Below are 23968 nucleotides of genomic sequence, written 5' to 3'. Positions count from 1 at the left end.
TACCAGATGATACAGAATTGACTTCATTGTTCATCCAGGTGCAAGACATAATCAGGAATAGGCTTTGTCCTATATACGTAACACACATCCGATCCCATACAGGTCTGCCAGATCCTCTAGCACAAGGTAATGTAGAAATTGATCAATTATTGATTGGAAGTGTGTTGTAGATCTCTCAACTTCATAAAAAATATTATGTCAATAGCAAAGGTTTAAAGAAAGAGTTTTCTATTACACGGCAACAAACTAAAGAGATTATAAAGAGGTGTCCTACTTGCTCTTTCTATAACCAAACACCATTGCCTTCGGGGAGTAACCCTAAGGGTATCTAAAGGAATAAAATCTGGCAGATGGATGTGTTCCACTTTATGGAATTTGGTAAATTAAAATATGTACAACACACCATAGACACATATTCCAGTTTTTAATGGGCAACTGCCTTGAGCTTAGAAAAGGCTGATTCAGTAATCACACATTTACTAGAAGTTATGGGCATCATGGACATTCCTGCACAAATAAAGACAGACAATGGTCCAGCATATGTATCTAAGAAAATTAAAGCTTTTCTTTGCTTATTATAATATTACAGAACTCCTCAAACTCCAGATCTGCCCGCCTCTCCCTTCTTCAGCAAATTCTACCGGCCCACACCACCAGAACCAGCACCTTGACTTTTCTTAACGCTAATGAGAAAGGGACAACAGCAGCAGAGAGACATTGGATAATAGAAAAGTCTTCTGTATTAAATCAGCTGGTTTATTTCAAGGATGTGTTGACCTCACAGTGGAAACCAGGAGATGTGCTACGTTGGGGAAGGGGTTTTGCTCTTGTTTCCACAGGAGAAGAAAAATTATGGATACCATCAAAATTAATAAAGATTCATTTTGAAGAGGAGAAACCTCTTGAAAAAGAGAAATGACAGCTCATCCACAATGTGATAACCATACAGGTTGGGTAAGGAAAGCCATATAGGGCTGAGGCAGGGTTCTGCTCTTATCTTTGCAGGAAAATTACCCGCCATCAAAAATTCAAGAGACCCTGGATGTTTTTCTTTTAATATTTATTTATTTATTATGTACACAGTATTCTGTCTGCGTGTATGTCTGCATGCCAGAAGAGGGCACCAGACCTCATTACAGATTGTTGTGAGCCACCACCATGTGGATGCTGGGAATTGAACTCAGGACCTTTGGAGGAGCAGGCAATGCTCTTAAACATTTAGCCATCTCTCTAGCCCCGACCCTGGATGTTTGAATGCTGACAGAATGAAAAATAACTATCCACTAAGGATCATCTAGAAAACAGAATATGGATTATGTGTAATGGTACTGGTTACACTTACATTTACACACACACACATACATGCATATATATATATATATATATTAATATATTCAGCTGGTTTTGGAGTTGGGAAACGGCTCTGTACTTCTCTAAATCCAAGTTTGTTGTTAAAAGAAACATTCAGAGTTTCTGTCTCATATCGGGGGCCATCTGGTATGGGACAGAAGAGAGGCTTTAGGAAAAAATTTATCTTCTCCATGCCTATTTTGTCTATATCATAGTCTTCATTGTAGATATGTTTATATGAATGATGTTTAAGTTTCCATGATGAACAATAGATTTTCCTACAGATTCTTCTCCTGCAATAACCTTTGAAGTTTACAGGAAGAAGATGAGGCCCCACAGCAAGCACTCCACCTAATTGAGATGACATCGTGATGCAGAAAGTTCTAATATAAGACCACTTTTTTGGGTACCAGCTGCTGAAATGGTGCACCTTCTCATATTCTGGCCAGAACTCCAAATGAGAACTTTGAAAACAAAACTTATTGGGCTGGAGAGATGGCTCAGAGGTTAAGAGCACTGCCTGCTCTTCCTGAGGTCCTGAGTTCAATTCCCAGCAACCACATGGTGGCTCACAACCATCTATAATGAGATCTGGTACCCTCTCCAGGCCTGCAAACATACAGATAGACAGAATACTATATACATACATACATAAATAAATCTTAAAAAACCCTATTGACTGATCTGAAATTGTTTGCAACTATACTAGACAGTAATTTTGGAACTTAACCACCACTTAATTTTTGCAGGATCCCATTTAGGAGAATATCACCCCATGACAGTGGGAAGCAATTCTAGAAGGCAACACCCCCATCCCAAAAAAGTTTATCCATAGGGTTGGAAATACTGTTTAGGGGTTGTTGATTATTACTTGTACTAGATAGAGGATTGTGGTGAAAATTATGTTTATTCAAAAAAAGGCGGGGAATAGTAATATTGGGTAATAGAGTGAATACTTGTGAGCTATTATTTATGGATAATTTATATTGGTATAGTTTTTGTATACTGATACAAGTTCAAATTATATTTGTTACTTTTGTTTACATTATTTGTACATATATACAAAGTTATATACAAAGTTATTTTGTCAGATTGTATATATGCAAGTTTCTACCTTGGTTTAGAACATTTTGTATATTGATACAACTTTCAGGGTATATTTTCATATTATAGGTCAATAGTTGTTCATGTTTGTTGTACATACAGTTAGATCAATTAGGTTTTTTTTTTAGATACATAGAGATTGTATTCTGTCTAGATAGGTATTCTTCAATCACTTCAAGGATCTGTGGAACATGGCATTTAAATAATTTAGGATTCTGTTGACATGAGACATGATTGCTAGTTCCAGGACAGGCACCAAAAACTACAGAGAAACTCTGTCTCGAAAGTCAAAAAAAAAAAATTTCCTGCCTCTGAAAATGGTCTGTCAGTTAGTTACACTAGGCCTTAGCCAAAGTTGGTTGCTTCAACATTGCACAATGAGATTTTGGGTGATTGCTCAGGTAGCTAATTGTCTCCTTCATATATTGCTCACTTTGGAAGCTACTTGATTGTACTTCCTGCCTGCTCAAGTAATATTATCTCTCTTCTCAGGCCTTTGATGGGGTTGAAGATTAGATAGTCGTAGTTACTGTACTCTTATGAATTAGCCAAGCCATTTCCTATACAAGACTTAGACTCCATAGGATAGAATGTTTATTAAAATATTTAGCATATGTTCTTTGCTTAATATTGCTTATGCCTGATGTAATTCTAATTATACTTGATATCTGTTCCTAATGTATATTGTTTTGTATTGGGTTTGGAACGCTCTTATTTAAAAAAAAGGAGAGGTGCTGCGGGAGCACATTCTGCTCCTTCAATCAATAGCCTTTAAGATACTAGCCCACTGGGGCGTGGTCTCTTATACTTTAAAAAGCAGTGGGAACTGGGAGCTCTCTCTCTTGCTTCTAGGCTCCCATTCTGGCTGCTAGACTCTCTGTTTCCTGTTTGCACCAAGAGGACTATTGTTTGGGACGGTGATCTATAAGTTTTTCCCCTTAAATAAATAACCCTTTTTATTATCCATAATTCTTAACTGGTGTGGGATTGTTTTGGGCTTCATTTCATTGAATATATATGTCTGTACATGTGTATATAAATAATGTTTAAGTTTTCTACAATGAACAATGAATTTTCCTGCACTAATCTTTGAAGTTTCCAGGAAGAAGATGGGGCTCCACAACAACAACTCCACCTGGTTGATATGACATCATGATGCTGATAGTGCTACTATAAGACCTGTTTTGGGTACCAACTGCTCAAGATGGTTCCAACTTGGTTTGTTGAAATGGTGCACTATTTTTACAGTGTTCTGGCCAGAACTCCAAATAAGAACCTTTGCAATTATACCAGACAGTAATCTTGAAACTTAACCATCATTTTACTTTCACAGGATCCCATAGAAAGAGCATTGCCCCCATGACAGCTGAAAGTAATTTTCTAAGACGACGTCTCCTCTCCCAACAAAGTTTTTCCTTAGGGTTAGGGACATCATTTAAGAGTTGATTATAATTGGTATAGGGTTGGAGGTTGTATACATGCATGCTTCTATCTCTGCTTAAAACATTTTTGTATATTGATACAATTTCAGGATATATTTATCATATTGCAATGCACAGTTCTACCTCTGATCAAGATATTTATACATTGTTTACATTTTGAGGTCATTGTCCTCATTTGTTGTATGGTTGTTTGTTATATAATATTCTAATATGAAGTCTTAGTCTTTAAGTTATATAGGTATTAAAAATTATAGATCAATAGTCATCTGTGCTTGCCATACTTATAGTAAGACTAATCAGGTTCTTTAGATACATAGAGATTTTCTGCATAGATAGGTAATCTTCAACCACTTCAAAGAGCTGTAGAATATGGCATTTAAATAACTTAGGGTTCTGTCGAAATGAGACACTATTGCTCCTGGCAGCACTGATCTATTCCCATGAGAATGTTGAGCACTGAAGACACTCCACTCGGAGTTTAAAAATTGGCCTTTGGGCAAGGAACTGCCCATGCCTCAACCACTGGTAAGGTACATGGTATCCGGAAATGGATATGCAGGACACAAGGAAAAAGACTGTTGAATCTTGCCAAGACAGGGTAAAATGGCTTTGAAAAATTTCCTCCCTCTGAAAATGGTCTGTCAGTTACTCTAGGCCTTAGCCAAAGTTGGTTACTTCAAAGTTGCAAATGAGACTTTGGGTGATTGCCCAGGTAGCCAGTTGTCTCTATCATTTGTTGCATATTTTGGAAGTTGCTTGATTGCACTTCTTGAATACTCAAGTAATATTATTTCCCTTCTCGGATCATTGATGGGGTTGAAGACCAGATAGTTGTAGTTACTTTCCTCTCATGACTTGGCCAAATTATTTATTATACAAGACTTAAACTCATTAGTGTAGGATAATTATTGAATATATTTGTTCTTATTGTATATAATTTTGTATTAGGCTTAAAACTCTCTTATTTAAACAAAAGGGGGAGGTATTGTAGGAAATCCTACAGCCAGTAGCTTTTAAGTTACCCGCCCACTTGGATGTGGCCCCTTATACCATTTATGCCAATGTAAAGCGTGTCTGGCTGTGGGGTTTGTTTGCTGTTCTCCGTTCCAGCAGAGAATTCTGATTTGTGAGTCTACCCCTAAATCAATAACACTCTATTATTCTCAATTCTGAGCTAGTGTGGGATTTCTTTTACGCGACCTTCTTCACAAGAATTACGGGCTAATATAAGTTATAAGAGTTATAAGAAGCCTGAGCTAATAGGCCAACCAGTTTATAATTAATGTAGACTTCTGTGTGTTTCTTTGGGGCTGAACGACTGCAGGACTAGGCGGGACAGAAACCTCTGTCAACACTCTCCTTCTGGGAGGTCCTTTGCTGTGGAACAATCTTTTTGTACACTGTGAATATCTACACAGTAGCTAATAAAAGACTGACTGGCCAATAGCTGGGCAGGGAGAGGTTTGGCAGGATTTATAGACAAAAGGGGAGGGGAGAAGTGTGGAGTCACAGAAGTCACCAGGAGACTGGGAGAGAAACAAGATGAATATACCATGCTGGAAAAAGGTACTGCCACATGGTAACATGTAGATAAGAAATATAATTTCTGTTGAAAGAGCCAGTTTGTAACAAGTATAAGCTATTGGCTGAGCCTTTTTAATTAATATTAAGTCTCTGTGTGGTTATTTGGGGAGCAGGCTGGCAGGACAGAGATGACCAGTGATCTCCAATGAAAAACTCTGTCTACAGTCCTTAGAGGTATCAGCAACTGAGAGAAAGTAGCGGAGTGGGTGTCAGGGACTGGGAATGAGGCAGGCAAGAGGCAAGGAATAGTCTCAGTAGGAGATGAGAATGTTGGTAACCACAGGGATGGGAGTAATGTCTGCTGTGCTCCCTTATCACAATAGAAAAAGTAAAGGGAAACAGACAGACTTCAGTGTATCCAAAGACCATACTGTGCAATCAGCAGTTTCAAGCAAGAGTCCAGTGGATGCCTTGTGAGAAGGTAAACAGAGGTCAAGGAACACGGCATGACCATGACCACAGTGTCACTTCTGAGATCCATATCAATTACAGAAGGAAGCACAGTGACTTCATAGTTGGAAGACCTGACAGTCCTCGCCCGAGGGACAAAGGAGTGAGTGATGGCCAAACCAGATGGCTCCACTCTGAGCACCGAGTACTCTCTCCTCCTTTCAGATCTCATGGAGCCCAGGCTGCCTTTGAGCTCCCTTTGTAGTTGAAGATGCCCTTGAACACTGATCCTACTGCCTCTACCTCTGGGATATTGGGTTTACAGGTATCTACTACAATGCTCATTTTATATGGTACAGGGATGGAACTCAGGCTCCTTGCCAGGCAAGCACTCTACCCACCGAATGACATTCCCAGCCCTTTCACTCCGTGGTCTCTAAATTTTCTGCCAGACAAACACACTTGTGTCGTAAACAGGTTTGAAATCCCAGCAACTGGGGGGTGGAGGCAAGATGATCAGGAGTTCAAATTCATCCTTGGCTACACAGGGAGTTTAAGGCCAGCCGAACGACATAAGATCCTGTCTCACAACAACACAGTAAAAGGCACAGTTGGTATTGCATCCAATCTATCTGATCATCACTTAGACACCAATTCCCAGGAGCCATGAGGTGGTGGGCAGGAGGTAGAGTTTACTCAAGAATGGGTACCTTGAGAGACTGGAAAGCAATCTTCCCTCAAGGGTGGGGTGGGGGCAGAGCCTGGGGAAATGACTCAGTGGTTAAGAGCACTTGTTCTTGTAGAGGGCCTACGTTCAGTTCTCAGTACTCATGTGGCAATTCACATCCATCCATAACTACATTCCAGGGGATCCAAAGCCTTCTTCTGATCCCTAGGCCACCAGATATACATGTGGCACACATAAGTGCAGGCAAAAGTCTCAGATGCATGAAATAAAAATGAAATAAAAAACCTTATAAAAATAAAATGGAGAGGGAGAAACACATAACACAGATCTTTGGCTTCCACACATATATGCATGCACACATGAACACGTATGTGTCTATGCATATCACAGACAATACAGATGGCCAGACTTGTACCCCAGAAGACCAGACTGAGAAATAAAAATAGTTAACCCACGACACAAGTCCGTGTCACCAAGCTTAATGTTTTACCTAAAAAAAAAGATTTATACATTTATGGGGTGGTAGTCATGCATCTTTGTGTGCACATGGAGGCCAGAAGTGGGTGTTGGGTGCTTTATTCTATCAGGCTCCATCTTTTCCTTTGAGGCAGGGTCCCCTTGACCTAGGGCTGGGTTTCCCCAGCTAGACTGGAAGCCAGCAAGTTCCAGCAACTATCCTGAACCTGCTCCCATTAAGCTGGGGTTACAGGTGTGAATAGGATGCCTGACTCACTACCTGGGTGCTGGCATTGGAACTTCAATTTTACGATTTTACAATAAGTGATTTTAGCTGCTGAACCATTTCTCCAGCCTCCTTGCTACCAAACTTAAACTACACTGTTTATTTGACCTGAGAAATTAAGATTAGAGACATAATAGGCAAACCTTCTAAACAGGGAGAGTATAATTGGTGCAGTAATGAAATAATCCTTCTTTTCCACTTGTTCTCTCTCCCCTTCCTTCCCTCAGTCCCTTCCTTGAGGCAGGGTCTTCCTTTGTAGTTCTGGCTAGCCTGGAAGTTGTAACATAGGCCAGACTGGTCTTGAACTCATATTGATCCCTCTGTTTCTGCTTCTTGGGTTTTGGGATACAGATCTGATGTTATTTTCCTATTGTTTTGTGACCTGCTCTTGGCTCCAGCTCTCTTTAGCCTTTCTTGCCTGTAAATCCAAACTCTTCAGCAGGGCTCATGGGACACTTGCTCCACTTTATGAAAAGAAAATTGACTTGGTCCAGTAATTGCGAAGTAATTAGCATCCTTAAACTAAAACTGTCTTTTAACACTATTTTGCAAAGCATGTATATGGGCAGCCCTGAAGCACAAGGGAAGTCGTTCAACCTCCTTATTCCCTAGAGTGCAAACGACAACGCCATAGAACCCCTACCAAAGGTGTGGGTGAGTATTCAGGTCAGCTGGTGCGCTTGCGGGCGGGGGAGAGTAATGAAGCAGGCATTCTGGCCATTGTTAAGTTCAACAAGCCCCTTACCCTGGGGTCAGCCCTCCTAATCACCCTAAATGGGAGTCACATGAGAGGGACGCGTCTGTTGGTGGGCAGAAACCAGAAAAGACTGACTCTGCTGACCGCGGGGGCTGTGGGTCCTTTCCCACGCCCCGGTGCAGCCAGGACTGCAGACGCTGGGTGCCAGAGAGCGGTGGTGGCCTCCCTACTGACCGCACGTGCAAACACGGAAGGACTGGGGGCAGAGCCCTGTCTTTTACCCTTGAAAAGGTGTACGAAACGCGCAAGCGCAGGCCGGGCCCCCCGCAGGTCTTCGGCGTCAGCCCTGCTCCTGCGCTCCACGCTCAGTCCCGGTCGCCTTAGCGGGTCGCGGAGCCCGCAGGGGCGAGGTCCCCAGCGGGAGGGCGAGCCTGGACCCCCTGCGCGCGCACGCTCTTTTCATTTATCTCTGCGCGCGTGCACGCCCCCTCTCGTCTGTCTCCCGGCGCGTGCACGCCCTTCCTCTCCGCCGGCTCCCCGCGCGTGCGTCCCGGTCGGCCGTCAGAAAGGCACGCGCCTCGCCTTTAACGCGGGCCGAAGGCGCGCCGCCGCCCGTATGGCTTGCGAGCCGCGGCCGGTGTGGGCCTGGCCGGGCCTGGGCTGAGGCCGAGCCAGCCGCGGGGTTCCGCAGCCCCGGACGGCGCCCATCATGCGGCGGCTGCGGCGCCTGGTGCACCTGGTGCTCCTCTGTCCCTTCTCCAAAGGCCTGCAGGTAAGCGGTGGCAGGCCATGTGCGGCCACACGGGGAGGGGCTGGGCGTGGGATGGCGAGGGTCGATGGGCGCGTTGCGCACCCAAGTCTTTCCTTTCTTTCACTACTTCAAAATTAGGCTTGTTTTTCTGGGGTAGCAAACTTGGGACATACCCTGCCCATGGCCATCCCATGAGCCGGCTGAAACCTGGTACTGTGGTGACCTTGGGCCATTGAGGGCCAGCTCCTGTCTGCAGAAGAGGCTCCTCTGCTCCTTCTTTGGGATGACGGGGTCAGGCCTCTGGTTGCCAGGGTTCTCAGAACCTGCAGGAAGGAGCCAGCTCTAGCCAGCCCGGCCCAGGTCTGCCTGGCCTCTCTGCAGGGCAGGTCCAGAGGATGCTGGAGGATGCTGCCCTGTGGGCTGCGCATTTGGCCCAGGGCCTGGCCTGCCTTGCATTTTAAGGAATGAAGACTGAAACCTACTAGGTGCAGAGATCTTCCAGGCCCAAATGCCCTTGTGTGCTCTCCTCTGCCAGGGGCTTTAGCGTGTGCTGCGGTCCATGCTCAGCCCCTGGCTGGATATGAACTGAGGAGTTTGGGGAACTTCCTTGTGCCAGGAGATGGTCCCTATCCCTGGCTCAGAAGGACAGGCCTGACTCAGCAGTGGGTGGGCCTAGGAATGGCAGGAGAGGGGTTTTGGCCAGTTCCCAGTGGGGTTGGTTCAGGGGCAGTACTGACTGAGCCTCAACCTGCTCTGAGCCCATGAAACACCAGGGTGCCTGGCACATGGCCTGTGCTTCCTGGGCAGGGAGGTCACTGTGCAGTTACCATCCCTGTAATGACCCTCTCCACTTCTCAAGTGGCTTCTCTGGTGCTGGACTATTTATTCCTTCAAAGTATGGGCCCAGGGCTTGCCAGTCTGCTCACCACCGAGTGGCGGAAGACTACATGAGTAGCCACTGTGGTGAGACCTGCCCTAGAGTGGGGATATGCAATGGTTCAGGGACCCTGGGAAAGGGATGGGTCTGCCAAAGGCTAGGTAGACCATCAGAACTAAACCAGGTAATGATAGCCAAAGGGGTTCAGTGGAGCCCCCTGTACCAGGGCCCAGTATCCTGGGAGGGGCCTGCCTGGAGTGGGCCCTGGCTGGCAGGTTTAGCTCTATGTCACTTGGCCCAGCCTAGGTCAGCTGCTGGCTCTGGTCCTGGCCCTTTGCTCTTGGTGTCGCTTGAAGTCTTTCGGTCTAGTCTCACAGCAACAGTATCCCTGTTGTTTCTCAGTCTTCATGTTTGCATTTTGGACAAGTCTGAAGGAAGCAGCTGATTGCCAGGGCCAGGCGGGCCCAGGAGGAGAGGTCCACAGAGCCATGCCCCAGAAGAGGGATCATCTACGGGAAGAACCTTAAGAAGCGCTGGGCGTTGTTCTTGTGAAGGAGGTTCCTTTCTGCTCTAGTCCTGAGGGAACTAGGGCAGAATGTAGATTTGCGTTCAGCACGACTCCCAGATCCAAAAGTGGGGTGTCGGCTGGTTCCCTTCTCAGACTCTCTGGCAGCTGATCGTTAGGAGGCCACAGGAAGCCCTTGATATCAATCAGTCTGGTCCTCTCACCCTCTCCGCCGAGCAGCTCTGGGGCTGATTCCCCTTGTCTTTACCTCAGATTGGGACATTTGGCCCTATGTGGCAAGCCTGTCTGGAAATCCAGTCCCTTCCCCCAGAGATGCTATTTTCCAAGGTGGGCACTGGGTCGGGAGGTGGCATCCAGCTGTCTCTGACTGTCAACTTTGGACCCTGCTTGGAGCACTCAGCGGAAGTCAGTGTCTTCAGCACCTAGACGGGATCCCTCCGCACTCTCCAGTGCTCTTACCTGTGCCCTGGCACAGAGAGGGCAGAGGGGTGAGGATGATGGCATCCTGGAGCCTCTGCAGAAGTGAAGGTCGTAGGCCCGTCCTTGTTTTGGGTTGTGACCAGGACTGCCTGCCTACCCCCCTCCCCCTGATTTCTGTCTTGAAACATCTTTTTAAGACTTAGTTTATGTGTATGAATGTTTTGCCTGAATGTATGTATGTACTTGCGTGTGTGCCTGGTGCCAGAGGAGGTCCGAGGAGGTGCTGGATGCTGTGGAACTGGAGTTACACCAGTCACAACTGGTGGTTGTGAGTGGGTGCTGGGAACCGGACTGGTTTCTTCTGCATCAGTACCAATGTGTCCGTCACACACACAGCTTTTTAAAAGGAATTGTGGCAAAATACGTAGCATGACGGGCAGTGGTGGCGCAGGCCTTTAATCCCAGCACTCAGGAGGCAGAGGCAGGTGAATCTCTATGAGTTCGAGGCCAGCCTGCTCTACAAAGCAAGTTCCAGGACAGCCAGAGCTGTTACACAGAGAAACCCTGTCTCAAAAAAAACAAACAAACAAAAAAAACCAAACCAAAACAATAACCTCCCCCTAAACCCAGCAAAACTAAGAACCCCCCACCCCACAGCATGAACTATCCTATCCTGCCCACCTCTCCTTTGTACAGTGGTGAATGGTATATTGAGAACTGCTGTGGAGCCCCTGGCATGGTCCATTCACAGAAAGCTCCCCTTCCCTCCCTGACCCTGTGTTCCCACAGCCTACCCTGCCCCTGGCACTCACCTTCTCCTGTTTGCCTCTATGCATTTGAAGACTCTGGGGACTCTTTGGTTGGAGTCCCACAGGAGGTGTCCTTCTGTGACATTCATCCTGGTGGTGGCAGGTACCAACCAGACTTAACATCCTGCTGAGGCCGAGTGGTATTTCTGTCCACCCTTGCTGTAGTTGATGCTGCCACTGGGAATGTGCGTGCATGGACCTGTGTCTTCTCATTGCCTCTCAGGGTGTAATAGAGTTGGGTTGTTGGGCCCTTGCCCTCCTCCGTACCCATTTTCCTGCTGGTCCTGACTCAAGGGGACCGGTGGGAAAAATGAGGGTGGCTGAACTAGCCCCAGCCAATGGCTCAGCTGACCTTATTTGGAGGCAGGAATGTTAGGAAATGAGGGCATTTTAGGGGAGCGGGTTGTAAAAAGTATCTTCATTAGGCTTCATTTTTCCCTCCTTTTGAAATGTCTTCTTGTCTCTGATGGAGAGCCCCTGGATGCAGACCCTGGCATATGCCCGATAATGGTGGGGTGCTGGGCTTGGCGCTTCTCATTGCTGGAGGTGGTGGGTGCCAGCTGGGTTGGAAGGCCGTGAAAGGTCCAAAGCAGTGGAAACTGCCCTTGGTGATGATGGGCACCTCCTCACCTGATCCTTCCCTCAGCAGGGCCGGCTCCCAGGCCTCAGGGTCAAGTATGTCTTGCTGGTCTGGCTGGGCATCGTCGTGGGCAGCTGGATGGTCTATGTGCACTACTCGTCCTATTCGGAGCTCTGCCGTGGGCACATCTGCCAGGTGGTGATCGTAAGTCTGCCTGGGCCCAGGGGCTTGACCCATGTGAGGCCCTTAGAGATATGACGGGAGGTGGGCTTGGAGGCGGGCCAGCGGAGGACTGGGGGTCGGGGGAAGCGGTGAAGTTCTAGCTGCTGCTGCATGTGCTTGGGGTGGGCTGTTTAGCAGGGAGACAGGAATAGCCTGGAGAGGGCTGCCCTGGCCAGTCCTGAAAGCAGTCCTGAAAGGTGGAGTCTTTTATGCCTTTCCAGGGAGCCATTGCTGCTGTTGAGCGAGGATGCCCCTGTGGGTGCACATGTGGGCGGGCATGCTTATGTGAGTGTGCCCATGAGCCTCTTGAAGCTGGTACCTCGGTTCTCCGTTCCTTGTGACTGGTGACAGGGACATATTGTCCCTAGGTAGGGTACATTGCCTCTTTTCCAGAGGAGATCTTTCTCCACCTTCTGGCCATGCAATCGTAGCTACTCCAGACTCTCAGCATGGAGGGAGCTACTCAGTGGATTCCCTACCCTGGCCCACTCTACAGATGGAGAAACTGAGGCTTGGAGACATAGGGGCAGCAAGAATTCTGAGGAAGGCTGAACATACTGCCCACCTTAGTTTCTTTTTCTTTTTAATTTTTTTCTTATTTTTTCAAGATAGGGTTTCTCTGTAGCTTTGGAGCATGTCCTGGAACTAGCTCTTGTAGACCAGGCTGGCCTCAAACCCACAGAGATCCACCTGCCTCTGCCTCCTGAGCTGGGATTAAAGGCATGTGCCACCACTGCCTGGCTAATTCTCTTCTTTTTAAAAAGGTATATTCTCTTATTTGTATATGTGTGTGTGTGTGTGTGTGTATATATGTGTACACACATGTGCCATGGCCTGTGTGGAGGTCAGAGGACAACTTGTGGGAGTTGGTTCTCTCTTTCCACCTTTACTTGGATTCTGGGGTTTGAACTCAGGCCATGAGACTTGGTAGCAAGCTTCTTTACCTGCTGATCCACCTTGCTGGATCCTACCTTGGTTTCTGTTGAATTTCCTCTCAAACTGCTGTTCCTTCTGCCACCTTGGAATGCTGAACAGGGCCAGTAGGCTCCTGCTGGCTCCTTCAGAGCCATCCCAACTCCCTCTTGAAGTCCTGTGACTAGTGTTGATGTGTTATCAGCACAGAGTCCTGTAGTGAAGGACTCCGGCACAGCCTTGCCGCCCCATCGCTAGCTGACGAGCCTGTTTCATGTGGCCACTCTATCTTTGTGGCTCACATGGCTGAGTCAGTGCTTCGGATTGACTCAGTCTCTTGGATGGTGGGGTGTTGGGAACCTCCCTTCCCCCATTTCCTCCAAGCCTGGCTCTGACCAGTGCCAGGCTCCATGGCAACCAGTGATGTATATTCAGGAATTTGCCCAAGTGAGAGCCAGCAGGCCCTTTACCCCAAAACTAGGGGCTGGGTAGTGCAGATTTTTAATCTGTGTGGAGAGGCTCTCCAGCTAACGAGGTGGCCTGGGGCAAGCCTGGCAGGAAGAAAGGTCAGCAATTGTGGGTCCCCAGGCTGCCATTTCTTTAGGGATGGTCAGATAAGCCTGACAGTGATCAGTAACTGGAGCATTTGAGGACCCCCAGGGAGCACCTTCGGGGTTGGTGACTGTGAGTCCAGCTGGATCCAGAGGTAGACATCCAGGAGAGGTCCTACCATTGGGCTCCTCCTGCCTCAGCCTACTGGGCAGGCTAAGTCAGAACAGCGGTCATAGTAGATGGAGAAACACTGGATGGTGGGGAATGTGGACACCTTCTTAGAGGAGTGTCCTGAGCTGCCTTGAAAGTTCCTGAGGCTTAGTTATTGCCTGTGACCAGGACCCTCTCATGGGACTTGTGGCTTTCATCTCACCCTGGTCCAGGCTGCCTTTCTGGCCATAGCTGTGTTGCTGAGGGCCCAGCAGTGGAAGCCTATTAATGGGGGCCTGCCTATGGCCCTGGCCACCTGTGGATTCTAGTTGCAAGGTCTGGCAGTAGACTTGTGGTACCCTTCTCTCAGGAGTCAAGTCAGCGAGAGGAGGGGACAGAAGGGTTGCTCCTGGAGACAAGCCTATCCCCAGGCCCATGCTGCTGGTGCCTTTTCCTTTTCTCCTGGGGGTTCCTGGAGGGGTGTAGGGCTGTGATCACCAAGCCCCATACCCTGGTGCCTGTCTCCTCAGTGTGACCAGTACCGCAAGGGCATCATCTCTGGCTCCGTCTGCCAGGACCTGTGTGAGCTGCAGAAGGTGGAGTGGAGGACCTGCCTGTCTTCAGCCCCGGGCCAGCAGGTGTGCAGCTGGGCATGGCTGGCAGGCTGGGTGTGGGCTGCGGCTGGTGCCAAGCTGGACTTCTATAGGGAACATACCCATGGCTTTGTCTAGGTATACAGTGGGCTCTGGCAGGACAAGGAGGTGACCATCAAATGTGGCATTGAGGAGGCCCTGAACTCCAAGGACTGGCCAGATGCAGTCCTGCGGCGGGAGCTGGTGCTGTTTGACAAACCCACACGGGGCACCTCCATCAAGGAGTTCCGGGAGATGATCCTCAGCTTCCTCAAGGTTAGTCTGCTCTACTAGGGGTACTCAGACCTTCACCATAGCCCACAGTTGGGATGTCTACAAAGACCTGAGTAGGAAGCAGGCAAGTAAGCATCTTTCCAGGGCTTGTGGGAGGATAGACTGGCAGAGTCTGAGGTGTGGTGAGGCTCAGGAGACTGTGGACTCTGCACCCAGTGTGGTAACAGTAGGAACTGGTAGGAGATGTAAACAGGGTTCCAGGGTTAAGTGATTAGTTCTCCAAGACTCAGTACAGCACTGTGGCCTCTACTCATTCATCCTTCACCGACCGAGGCAGAAGGGATTGAGTGTGTGGCATAGGCAGCAGGCCTTGGTGACATTCTAATGTCTAGAGACTAGGCTAGACCCAGTCAGTGTTCTGCCAGCTGAGGTGGGCACCAGGGCGTGCTTCTCTGCTTCCAGGCGAACCTAGGAGACCTGCCCTCCCTGCCAGCGCTGGTTGACCAGATCCTTCTCATGGCGGACTTCAACAAGGATAGCAGGGTTTCCCTGGCGGAGGCCAAGTCCGTGTGGGCCCTGCTGCAGCGCAACGAGTTCCTACTGCTGCTGTCCCTTCAGGAGAAGGAGCATGCTTCTCGGCTGCTGGGCTACTGTGGGGACCTCTACCTCACTGAGGGCACCCCCTATGCCTGGCATGGGGCAGTGCTGTTGCCTGCCTTGCGCCCCCTTCTGCCGTCTGTGCTGCATAGGGCTCTCCAGCAGTGGTTTGGACCTGCATGGCCCTGGCGTGCCAAGATCGCCATTGGGCTGCTGGAGTTCGTAGAGGAGCTCTTCCATGGTTCCTATGGTACCTTCTACATGTGTGAGACCACACTGGCCAATGTGGGATACACGGCTACCTATGACTTCAAGATGGCTGACCTGCAGCAAGTAGCACCTGAGGCTACTGTGCGCCGCTTCCTTCAGGGCCGCCACTGTGAGCAGAGTTCTGACTGCATCTATGGGCGAGACTGCAGGGCCCCTTGTGACAGGCTCATGAGGCAGTGCAAAGGTGACCTCATCCAGCCCAACCTGGCCAAGGTATGTGAACTGCTGAGGGATTACCTGCTGCCTGGTGCTCCTGCAGACCTCCGTGAGGAACTGAGCAAACAGCTGCGCACATGCACGACACTGAGTGGACTTGCCAGTCAGGTGGAAGCCCACCATTCACTGGTGCTTAGCCACCTCAAGACCTTGCTCTGGAGGGAGATCTCCAACACCAACTACTCCTAGTGCACAGGATCCAGCCATGGGTGGAGCACCCACTTGGGAAGTCTCCCCTACCCCTCTCCAGCAACCCAGCAGATGGGGCCATTCCTCTGAATGTAAATAAATGGCTTTTATGTGACCTTGAGCATTTGTATCCCTTGTTAAATATGAAGCAGCCTCCCAGCAAGTCTCTATTCTAGAGCTCCTGTCCAGGGATCAGTGGAGGACATCAGGGACGTGTTATGGGCCCGAGAGCATCTTGGGCTCTTTTGCACAGCCCCAAGGATCCAAGCTGTGAACTCTTGTGTCCTGGCATTCTTACTACCAGCACTCCACTCAACCACTGAGCAATATTGCCAAGCCTTTCTTGTCCCAAAATGCTGGTGGCACACAATGGTAGCCCCACTCTATGTTTCTGACACCTTTCTCTAACCAGCACTTCTACAGCTCAGCTATCCAACAGCGAACAGGCTGAACATGGTGCCTGTGCCCTACTCAGAGTATGCAGTCTTTCCCTCCCATGACATCAATTTGTCTGTACACCAGCAGATTTAGCTCCTATTAATGCTTTTGGTATAAGTCAGCCAGTTCCAGCCCAAACCCTTAAATCTCAAGCCTGGCAGGTTTCATTTTCCAGGGGAGACAAAGGTAACTCAAATGTGCCGTTTAACCTAAGATGGGGAGAATGCTGATTGATAGCAAAGACTGCAAGCTTCAAAAATTAACAAGTTTATTTGTGCTACCCCCATAGTGTGGGGCAATGTGCAGTTTGGTTAGATGGAAACACAGTCTGAGAAGGCCCGGCCACCCCTATTGCCAACTGCATAGAGCTAATTCCACCAGTCTTGAAGCAACAGTTCAAGCCAACACAAATGTGGTCAGTAACTTAGGATGTGGGCTGTTAGGACATAGGTATGGAGCTGCCTAATGCCTGTGCGGGTGGCTCTGTAGGTCCCTGGGGAGGTCGGAGGCCACACTGAGGCCTATACTCATGTCCTGCTCAGCCACGTGACCAAGAGTAGGCTTTCTTCTTCCTAGGCTTCTGGATCTGAAAAGTGAGAAAGAATGGATAGTTTCTTGTATTTCCTGACCCCTGAATGCCTACCCCTAAAACTAGTTTCAGATCCCAACTCTAGAGTTCTATCTTGCTAAAATGCTGACCATGTAACCTTGGGGGAGCCCTTGAGGACTCTGATATCATGGTCTGGCCAACAGCAAAGCCACACCCCAGTACCACCTTACCACGGCTCTGCAGAATGTCAGGCTATAAACCATTCTTAGTGCTCACTGGCTTCTGAACACTGAGCGTAGAAATAGCCACTTGCTCTCTGCCCTGCTGTCACAGGCACAGCGGAGTAGCTGTGCTATGCCTGTAGTGCTGACAGACCCAGGACAGCATCGTCAGGGCAGCTGCACACATCCCACCCGAGCATGCTCCAGTGTGTCCAGCCCACCTCTTACCTCAGCGGGGCCACTGCTGGGCATTCAGCATGGAAGTTCACACCACAAGCAGAGCCGCTGGCTTTCCTGTACCAAAGAACACCAATCAGCGTAGCTCCCTCCTAGTCCAGAGCCCTGTGTCCTTTTTTGTACTTTAATGCATCCTCATCCCCCTAAACAAGGGCTACAGCAATGTGCTTATAAGTTTTTCTAATTAATATGACAAGCAGGGAAGGGCACCATGGGGAGACTGGGCAAAAGGGTGGTTTATGCCTAGGGTGGGACAACCTAAGACCTCACGGATATTCTTGCCAACCATAGGTAACTAGTGCACAGTGGAATCTCACGAGAGGGCAGTCACCACCGCCACTGTTAGCTGTGCTACCATACCCCATATCTCAACTCATTCCCCTTGACCCGCGCTGCATGAACCCACTACCAGACACCACTCTTGGTGGTGCCAGGGTTGGAGACCTAGGCCTGCACCTCGCCACCGAGCTGTACTAGCCCTGCTGGTTTAAAAGCCTTGGCAAGTGCGGGCTACAGAAAGTGGAGCCTGCCTCTCTGGCATCAGGCAGCGACCAGTGCTGCAGATAGCCAGTTTGTAATGCCATTTCCTTCCATCAAGACAGCTGGCCAAGAACCTTACATCATCAGGCAGTAACTCCACTCATCTCAAAGGACAGCTTTGATACACTCCTGTTTCCATCCACTGTAGTTTACCGAGGCAGTCTTTTGTCCTTCAGCCCAGGCTGGGTGAGCATTCAGGACTACAGAAGTCTGTGCTATGATCGCCTGCTTCCCAGGACCTTTTGAAGGTTACTGGCTTCATGATTTCCAACAAGCCAATTTATCTGAAACCTCCTCTTTACAGACTGACCCCCGCTATTGGTTTGTGCAGGGCCATCGAATTACCTAAACCTGTCCATCAACTAGGAAGGGGGTCCCGCTCTAGCTTCAGGGAGTGTTAGGCTACTAATCATTCAGATGTTCACAGGTCAGAACACTGAGCGTAGACATAGCCTCTCTCCTCTCTGCCACCTACTGACGCACGTGTGACACAGCAGCCACACGTGCAACGCCTCTAGGGGCAGGCCGTTGATGAACCAAGTACCCGGAATCTTACTTCGAGTCAACTTACCCAAGACCCCAACATGTCCTCAGTTTTACTTCCAGCCGACAAACTTCGTAGAGAAGGAAAGCAATCACGTAGCACACATTCTTGGCAAGATCACAGCAGGAGACTACATTAGGCTTCTATTTTATTCCAATTCCAGTGGGCCCACAATGGTTTGGTCTCCTTGCTAAGGGCTTCTGTAAGTAACGTAACAATCAGAAAAAAACGTAACCATTCCCTGCTCTTTCTCCCAAACCCAGTGGCACTGCGCTAAACAGACTGGATACTGTCTCGGGTCTGCGTTAACTCGAGTCTATTCCCAATGGTTCTAAATAGCTGTCCTTCCAATAAAGACCTCTCCATCTCCTACATTGGCAAGCAGCAAATGCAGACAGGCACTTTCCCTGGTGTTCCTTAGGCACAGGAAGGGGAGACTGGGGTCGAGCCCCACTCAGGGATGACCACAGAGGGATGCCTAGGAAGCTCCCTGCAATGCACTAGCCCAGACGCAAGCCTCGGTTTTCCTACCTGGGCCAGGGGTCCGGGGTGGGAGTGAGACGTCCACACGGCCCTCGGGCACATCATGAACTGCTCTTCCTCCTACCACAGCGTTAGTCTGCTGCACACATTAGGGCGACTGAGCCCTCGGTGGAAAAGCACGCGACTATTTTTTTACAATCGACAGAACGAGACGCAGTCATCCCGCCAGTAGGCCAAGAGCTATGGAGGGTCATCCGCGGCGTCCCAGGTCAACCACCGGGGCGAAGAGGACAAAAACATGCACGCCGCCAGGGCCGCCGAGAGGCTGAAGGAGACTGCAACACGTCTTTTATAGAAGCGCCTACGGAAGCCCGCGAGGGACGTCGACTGTCCTCCGGGTGCAGCGCCATCTAGTGGACTATCCGCTCCTCGTCAGGGCTTCTTGTAGCCCCAGGCCCCATTATGTCTAGATCTTGCCTTGCCAAGTGGATCTCAGCGACTAATTTTGCGTGTTGCCAAGTTCGCAGGACTTTTTCAAACCACCCATAGAGTCCTGCGCCTTCTTAGGAAGCTCCCTGCTTCCCAGGTTCTTGGTAATGCCAAAGCTTCCACGTAGAGAAGAAGGGCCAGATCTGACTTACCGGTATTCATGGGCTTAGGAGGTGACATTTTGCTTCCTCTTTTTACAAGGAAGCTTTGGGGATGGATCAGGAAGGAGCTACAGGGTGTTCACGGATCCGAGATGCTTCTGACTAGCCCCACCTGGGGGACTGTGTGTGGATCTGAAGTGCAGGGCAGTCTCTTGAAAGTTGACTGTCCTCTACTTCAGGATGGTACTCAAAGACACAGATTACACCCACAAGACTAGCTAAGTGCTGGGATCTGTGCTGTGTCCCACACAAGTACACAGCCCACATCTAATGAGTCCAGAAACTCATGAGGACTCCTGGGTGATGGGTGTGAATTGTGGGCCTGGGGACACATCGGTGAGCCCTGCTCTGCTACCCATGGGCCAGGCCAGCCATACTTGCTGATGGTCCCGAATTCTTGGATCCTTCCTTCCTTTTTCCTGCCTTCCTTTATTACTTCTTGCCTGTCTGCCCTCCTCTCTCCATCCCTCCCGCCTTCTTTTCCTTTCTGTCACCCACTCCTCCCCGAGACAGGGTTTTTCAGTGTAGTACTGCTTGTCCTGAAACTTGCATTGTAGACCAGGCTGGCCTCGAACTCTCTCAGAGATTTGCCTGCTCTGTCCCTGGGATTAAAAGCGTGCATCACCACCACCTGACTCCATCCCCCACCCCCACAGGGTTGCTCTGTGGAAAAGTCTTGGGTGTCCTGGAACTCACTCTGTAGACCAGGCTGACCTCAAACTCATAGAGATTCGCCTGCTTCTGTCCCTCAAGTGCTGGGAGTAAAGGAGTGCGCCACCACTGCCCACTCCTTCCTGGTTTCTGATACAACGTCTCACATCACCTACACTACCTTTAAACTTGCTATGTGTTGAAATGACTTGAACTTCTAATCTTTCTGCCTCCACCTTCCAAGTGCTAGGATTAGAGGAATGTATGATCAGGCATGGTCCAAATCCTTGCATCTTTACAGTATGTGTGAGTATGGGCCCATCTCCACTGTCCAGAGGGGAATTGAGACATCAGAAGTTAGAAAACGTTCCCTAGTCACATGACTGCAATGGCGGGCCTAGGAAGGGGCATTGGAGGTATGTCTGGGCAGCAGAGGTCTGAAGGAAGCTCTCTTGACGGGCTGAGCATTGGCTAGGTTCATCAGTGAGAACAGTTCTGACAACAGATCTGGAAGGAACAACAAAAGGTGATGTCCCTTCTTGATTCACTCCTGCTCTAAGGCCCAAAAGATCCGGGTGCCCAGCATATCCTTTGTTCTAGTGTTTGTGGTTGAGCTAGATCCCATGCCAGCAGAGGCTCCTGCCTTGGTCCGGAGCAGAAAACACGTCTGGAGCTGTCTCCAGATGACAGAACCAGAAGGAGAAACTGCTGGAGCCCCATCCGCAGAGGTGCAGCCAGCCAGTCCAGAACCAACCCCAACACTGTCTCCAGATTCAGACAGTAGCATTGCCTAGGCCGGCCATAGCTCAAGGCTGGCTCTTAACTCTGCATGGAGAGCCAGTTCCCTAGCCAGCTACAGCTGTGGAGCTGTGCTGGGTCAGGAGTCAATCTCAACTGCAACGAGATCTCCAAAGACAGAACTAGAAGGGTTTGGACTGCCACCTCTGCCTCCAAATCCAACTTTATCACAGACTCCTTTCAAAGAAGGCTCTCACATCATCCAGCACCGACTTTAGATTCAGAACCTCCTCACAGCTCCAGAGAGAGACCCCACGCTAGACTCCGAGCTACCAGGAGTCGCAGAAGCACTTCTAGTTCCAGTTCCTGAGCTAGACACAGCCCCGGGAGCCTCTCAGGAGCCAGTGTTGTCTGCACAGAGCCAGTTCCAGTCGAGGGCCTGTGGCAGCCTCCACGTCGGAGCAGAGTCCCGCCCTACACCGCAGTCTGAAGAACTGGTTCCGTCTCTGTTTCTTCAGGTGTTTGACAAGTCATCCATGCTCCTGCTTCAAGTGTTTAGGAAGAATAAGCTGTGGCCAGCTGGCTTAGGCTTTTATTTATTGAAGAATTTTGAGTTACGAAACTCTTTCCTTGTTATAAGACATATTGTTCAGGACATATTTCTCCATGACAAAGAACCACAAGATGTAGGCACAAAATACTTGGTGGGTAAATATCATCTCTCTGTTATACAAATAGATTTATATAGATGAAGCATTGAGAGGGACTTATTTCAAAGAACTGACTCTTAAAGTACATAATGGCTAACCTTTTCAAAGATTTATTTATTTTTATTTTATGTGTATGGGTGTTTAGCCTGCATGTCTGTTTGTGCACCATGTGTCTGCAGAGCCCATGGAGGCCAGAAGAGGGCATCAGATCCCCTGGAACTAGAGTCACAGGTGGTTAGGAACCGCTTTGTGGATACTGGGACCAGGATCCAGGTCCTCTGCAAGAGCAGTCAGTGCTTTTAACCATGGAGCCCTCTCTCCAGCCCCCAGTGACAGTTAATCTCGACTGTCAGCTTGGCTGGGGGAAGACATTTAGGAGATTAATACAAAACTTCTTCGAGTATGTTTGCAAGGGTGTTTCCTAAGAGGAACAGATCATGAGGACCCTCACCCGATCAATGTTTTAATCCATTAATGGATTCTAAATTTGGAGAGACTATTGGGAGACATCCAGTTATGGGGTAGGGCTTTGTTGGAGGAACTGGGTCACTAAGAGGGCATGACCTTGAAAGGTATATCTTGGCTCTAGATTACCCCCCCCTTCCTGGCTACCATAAAACATGCAATCTATGCTACACAAGCAAAGGGTCTCACAAGCCATTTCTCAGGGATTCTCACAATCCACCAGGCTGGCTTGGCAACAAATAGCCATTTAACAGATGATTACGCCAAGGTTCAGAACTGAGCAGGGCCAGGGCCCTATGTCTGTAACCTCTGTGTACACTGAGCTCTCTCTGTGGCTGGGGTCCTGAACCCTGTACCCTAGGGACTGCACCCTCAGAACTGATACCCTTTTTGCCTAGGCTGGAATGGACGTGAGAGGGGCTGGTCCTGGGCCATGGCCTGTCCATGTTCTGGGACCTGTCTCTCTAGGCATACAGACGGTTGAAGCATCTGGATGCAGCCTCCTTTAGTGGGCCCCATGGGTTCCATAGGCTCTTGGTTGAAATCCTGGCTCTGCCACTCTGCAGGACAGAAACCCAGTTCCTTATAGAGTCCTTGCTTCCTTCTGAAACCTCCTGAGCTGGGGCTTCTACTGTCCACTCTAATATTTTCTCGGAATTCTTATACTCTAAGTGCCCATCAGGATCACCCATTAAACTCTGCTTCCAGGATTTTAAAGCCTTTTCAGACCCGAGGTTCCAAACTTTGACACATTCTTGCTGCAAACAAGTTTCAAAGGCCTAGGAAACACAAGGTCATCTTTTTTATTTTATTTGGTTGAGCTGTACATTTTTCTCTGCTCCCCTCCCTGCCTCTCCCCTCCCCTTCAACCCTCTCCCATGATCCCCAATTTACTAAGGAGATCTTGTCCTTTTTTTTTACTTCCCATGTAGATTAGATCTATGTATGTCTCTCTTAGGGTCCTCATTGTTGTCTAGGTTCTCCGAGAATATGATTTGTAGGCTTTTTTTTTTACTTTATGTTTAAAAACCACTTATGAGTGAGTACTTATGATAACTCTTTCTGGGTCTGGGTTACCTCACTCAATATGATGTCTTCTAGCTCCATCCATTTGCCTGAAAATTTCAAGATGTCATTATTTTTTCTACTGTGTAGTACTCCATTGTGTAAATGTACCACATTTTCCTTATCCATTCTTTGGTTGAGGAGCATTTAGGTTGTTTCCAGGTTCTGGCTATGACAAACAATGCTGCTATGAACATAGTTGAGCATATGTCCTTGTGGCATGATTGAGCATCCTTTGGGTATATACCCAAAAGTGGTATTTCTGGGTCTTGAGGAAGGTTGTTTCCTAATTTTCTGAGAAATCACCACACTAATATCCAAAGGGGCGGTATGAGCTTGCACTCCCATCAGCAATGCAGGAGTGTTTCCGTCACCCTACAACCTCTCCAGCATAAATTGTCATCAGTGTTTTTGATTTTTGGCCGTTCTTACAGGTGTGAGATGGAATCTCAGAATTGTTTCGATTTGCATGTCTCTGATGACTAAGGATGTTGAACATTTTCTTAAGTGTCTTTCAGCCATTTTAGATTTCTCTGTTGAGAACTGTCTGTTTAGGTCTGTACTCCATTTTTTTTATTGGATTATTTGTTCTTTTGATGATCAATTTCTTGAGTTCTTTGTATATTTTGGAGATCAGACCTCTGTCTGATGTGGGGTTAGTGAAGATCTTTTCCCATTCTGTATTCTGTCATTTTGTCTTGTTGACCATGTCCTTTGCTTTACAGAAGCTTTTCAGTTTCAG

General features: G+C 48.5%; 2 protein-coding genes and 2 non-coding genes across 6 annotated transcripts; 1 reads left to right on the top strand and 3 right to left on the bottom strand.

Annotated features, from left to right (window-relative positions):
- The first annotated feature begins 8351 nt into the window (after nucleotides 1-8351).
- Nucleotides 8352-16055, top strand: Dipk1b (divergent protein kinase domain 1B). Of its 2 annotated transcripts, none has more exons than XM_048452751.3 (5): nucleotides 8352-8769; nucleotides 12027-12164; nucleotides 14327-14434; nucleotides 14528-14704; nucleotides 15125-16055. In XM_048452751.3, exons 1-5 carry the CDS (start codon nucleotides 8707-8709, stop codon nucleotides 15932-15934), a joined length of 1296 nt encoding a protein of 431 aa, XP_048308708.1. In that variant the 5' UTR covers nucleotides 8352-8706; the 3' UTR covers nucleotides 15935-16055. The 2 variants fall into 2 exon arrangements, with proteins under 2 accessions (XP_048308708.1, XP_048308709.1); XM_048452752.3 differs by having other exon boundaries at nucleotides 8353-8769; nucleotides 12030-12164.
- A 568-nt stretch (nucleotides 16056-16623) lies between these two features.
- Nucleotides 16624-19281, bottom strand: LOC146890507 (uncharacterized). Of its 2 annotated transcripts, none has more exons than XR_014998923.2 (4): nucleotides 18996-19279; nucleotides 18492-18664; nucleotides 17372-17437; nucleotides 16624-16958 (listed from the first exon to the last, which is right to left on the bottom strand). XR_014998923.2 is itself a non-coding variant. In XM_085681500.2 (4 exons), the coding sequence occupies exons 1-4, from the start codon at nucleotides 19050-19052 to the stop codon at nucleotides 16835-16837; spliced, it is 327 nt and encodes a 108-aa protein (XP_085537626.2). In that variant the 5' UTR covers nucleotides 19053-19281; the 3' UTR covers nucleotides 16624-16834. The 2 variants fall into 2 exon arrangements, 1 of the variants encoding a protein (XP_085537626.2); XM_085681500.2 differs by having other exon boundaries at nucleotides 18492-18571; nucleotides 18996-19281.
- LOC125412185 (small nucleolar RNA SNORA43) lies at nucleotides 17165-17307 on the bottom strand. The gene has a single exon (XR_007235513.1). It is a non-coding gene; the product is annotated as a small nucleolar RNA SNORA43 (small nucleolar RNA).
- On the bottom strand, nucleotides 18314-18445 carry LOC125412186 (small nucleolar RNA SNORA17). The gene has a single exon (XR_007235515.1). It is a non-coding gene; the product is annotated as a small nucleolar RNA SNORA17 (small nucleolar RNA).
- Nucleotides 19282-23968: the final 4687 nt, after the last annotated feature.

Source organism: Myodes glareolus, chromosome 21, assembly GCF_982192425.1.
Source record: "Myodes glareolus chromosome 21, mMyoGla1.1, whole genome shotgun sequence".
Taxonomy (NCBI): Eukaryota; Metazoa; Chordata; class Mammalia; order Rodentia; family Cricetidae; genus Myodes; species Myodes glareolus.
Note: the sequence above shows the minus strand (reverse complement) of the source record. Positions and strands in the feature narration are given on the sequence as shown.

What these genes read in the sequence shown, in the direction of transcription:
- Dipk1b (XM_048452751.3), top strand. Translation starts at nt 8,707, where the DNA reads ATGCGGCGGCTGCGGCGCCTGGTGCACCTGGTGCTCCTCTGTCCCTTC. An exon ending in CTTCAGCCCCGGGCCAGCAG is followed by an intron (nt 14,435 to 14,527) that starts GTGTGCAGCTGG and finishes GGCTTTGTCTAG; the next exon opens with GTATACAGTGGGCTCTGGCA. An exon ending in TGATCCTCAGCTTCCTCAAG is followed by an intron (nt 14,705 to 15,124) that starts GTTAGTCTGCTC and finishes CTCTGCTTCCAG; the next exon opens with GCGAACCTAGGAGACCTGCC.
- LOC146890507 (XM_085681500.2), bottom strand. Translation starts at nt 19,052, where the DNA reads ATGATGTGCCCGAGGGCCGTGTGGACGTCTCACTCCCACCCCGGACCC. An exon ending in ACCCCGGACCCCTGGCCCAG is followed by an intron (nt 18,572 to 18,995) that starts GTAGGAAAACCG and finishes GATCTTGCCAAG; the next exon opens with AATGTGTGCTACGTGATTGC. An exon ending in AGGACATGTTGGGGTCTTGG is followed by an intron (nt 17,438 to 18,491) that starts GTAAGTTGACTC and finishes TCTTTGGTACAG; the next exon opens with GAAAGCCAGCGGCTCTGCTT.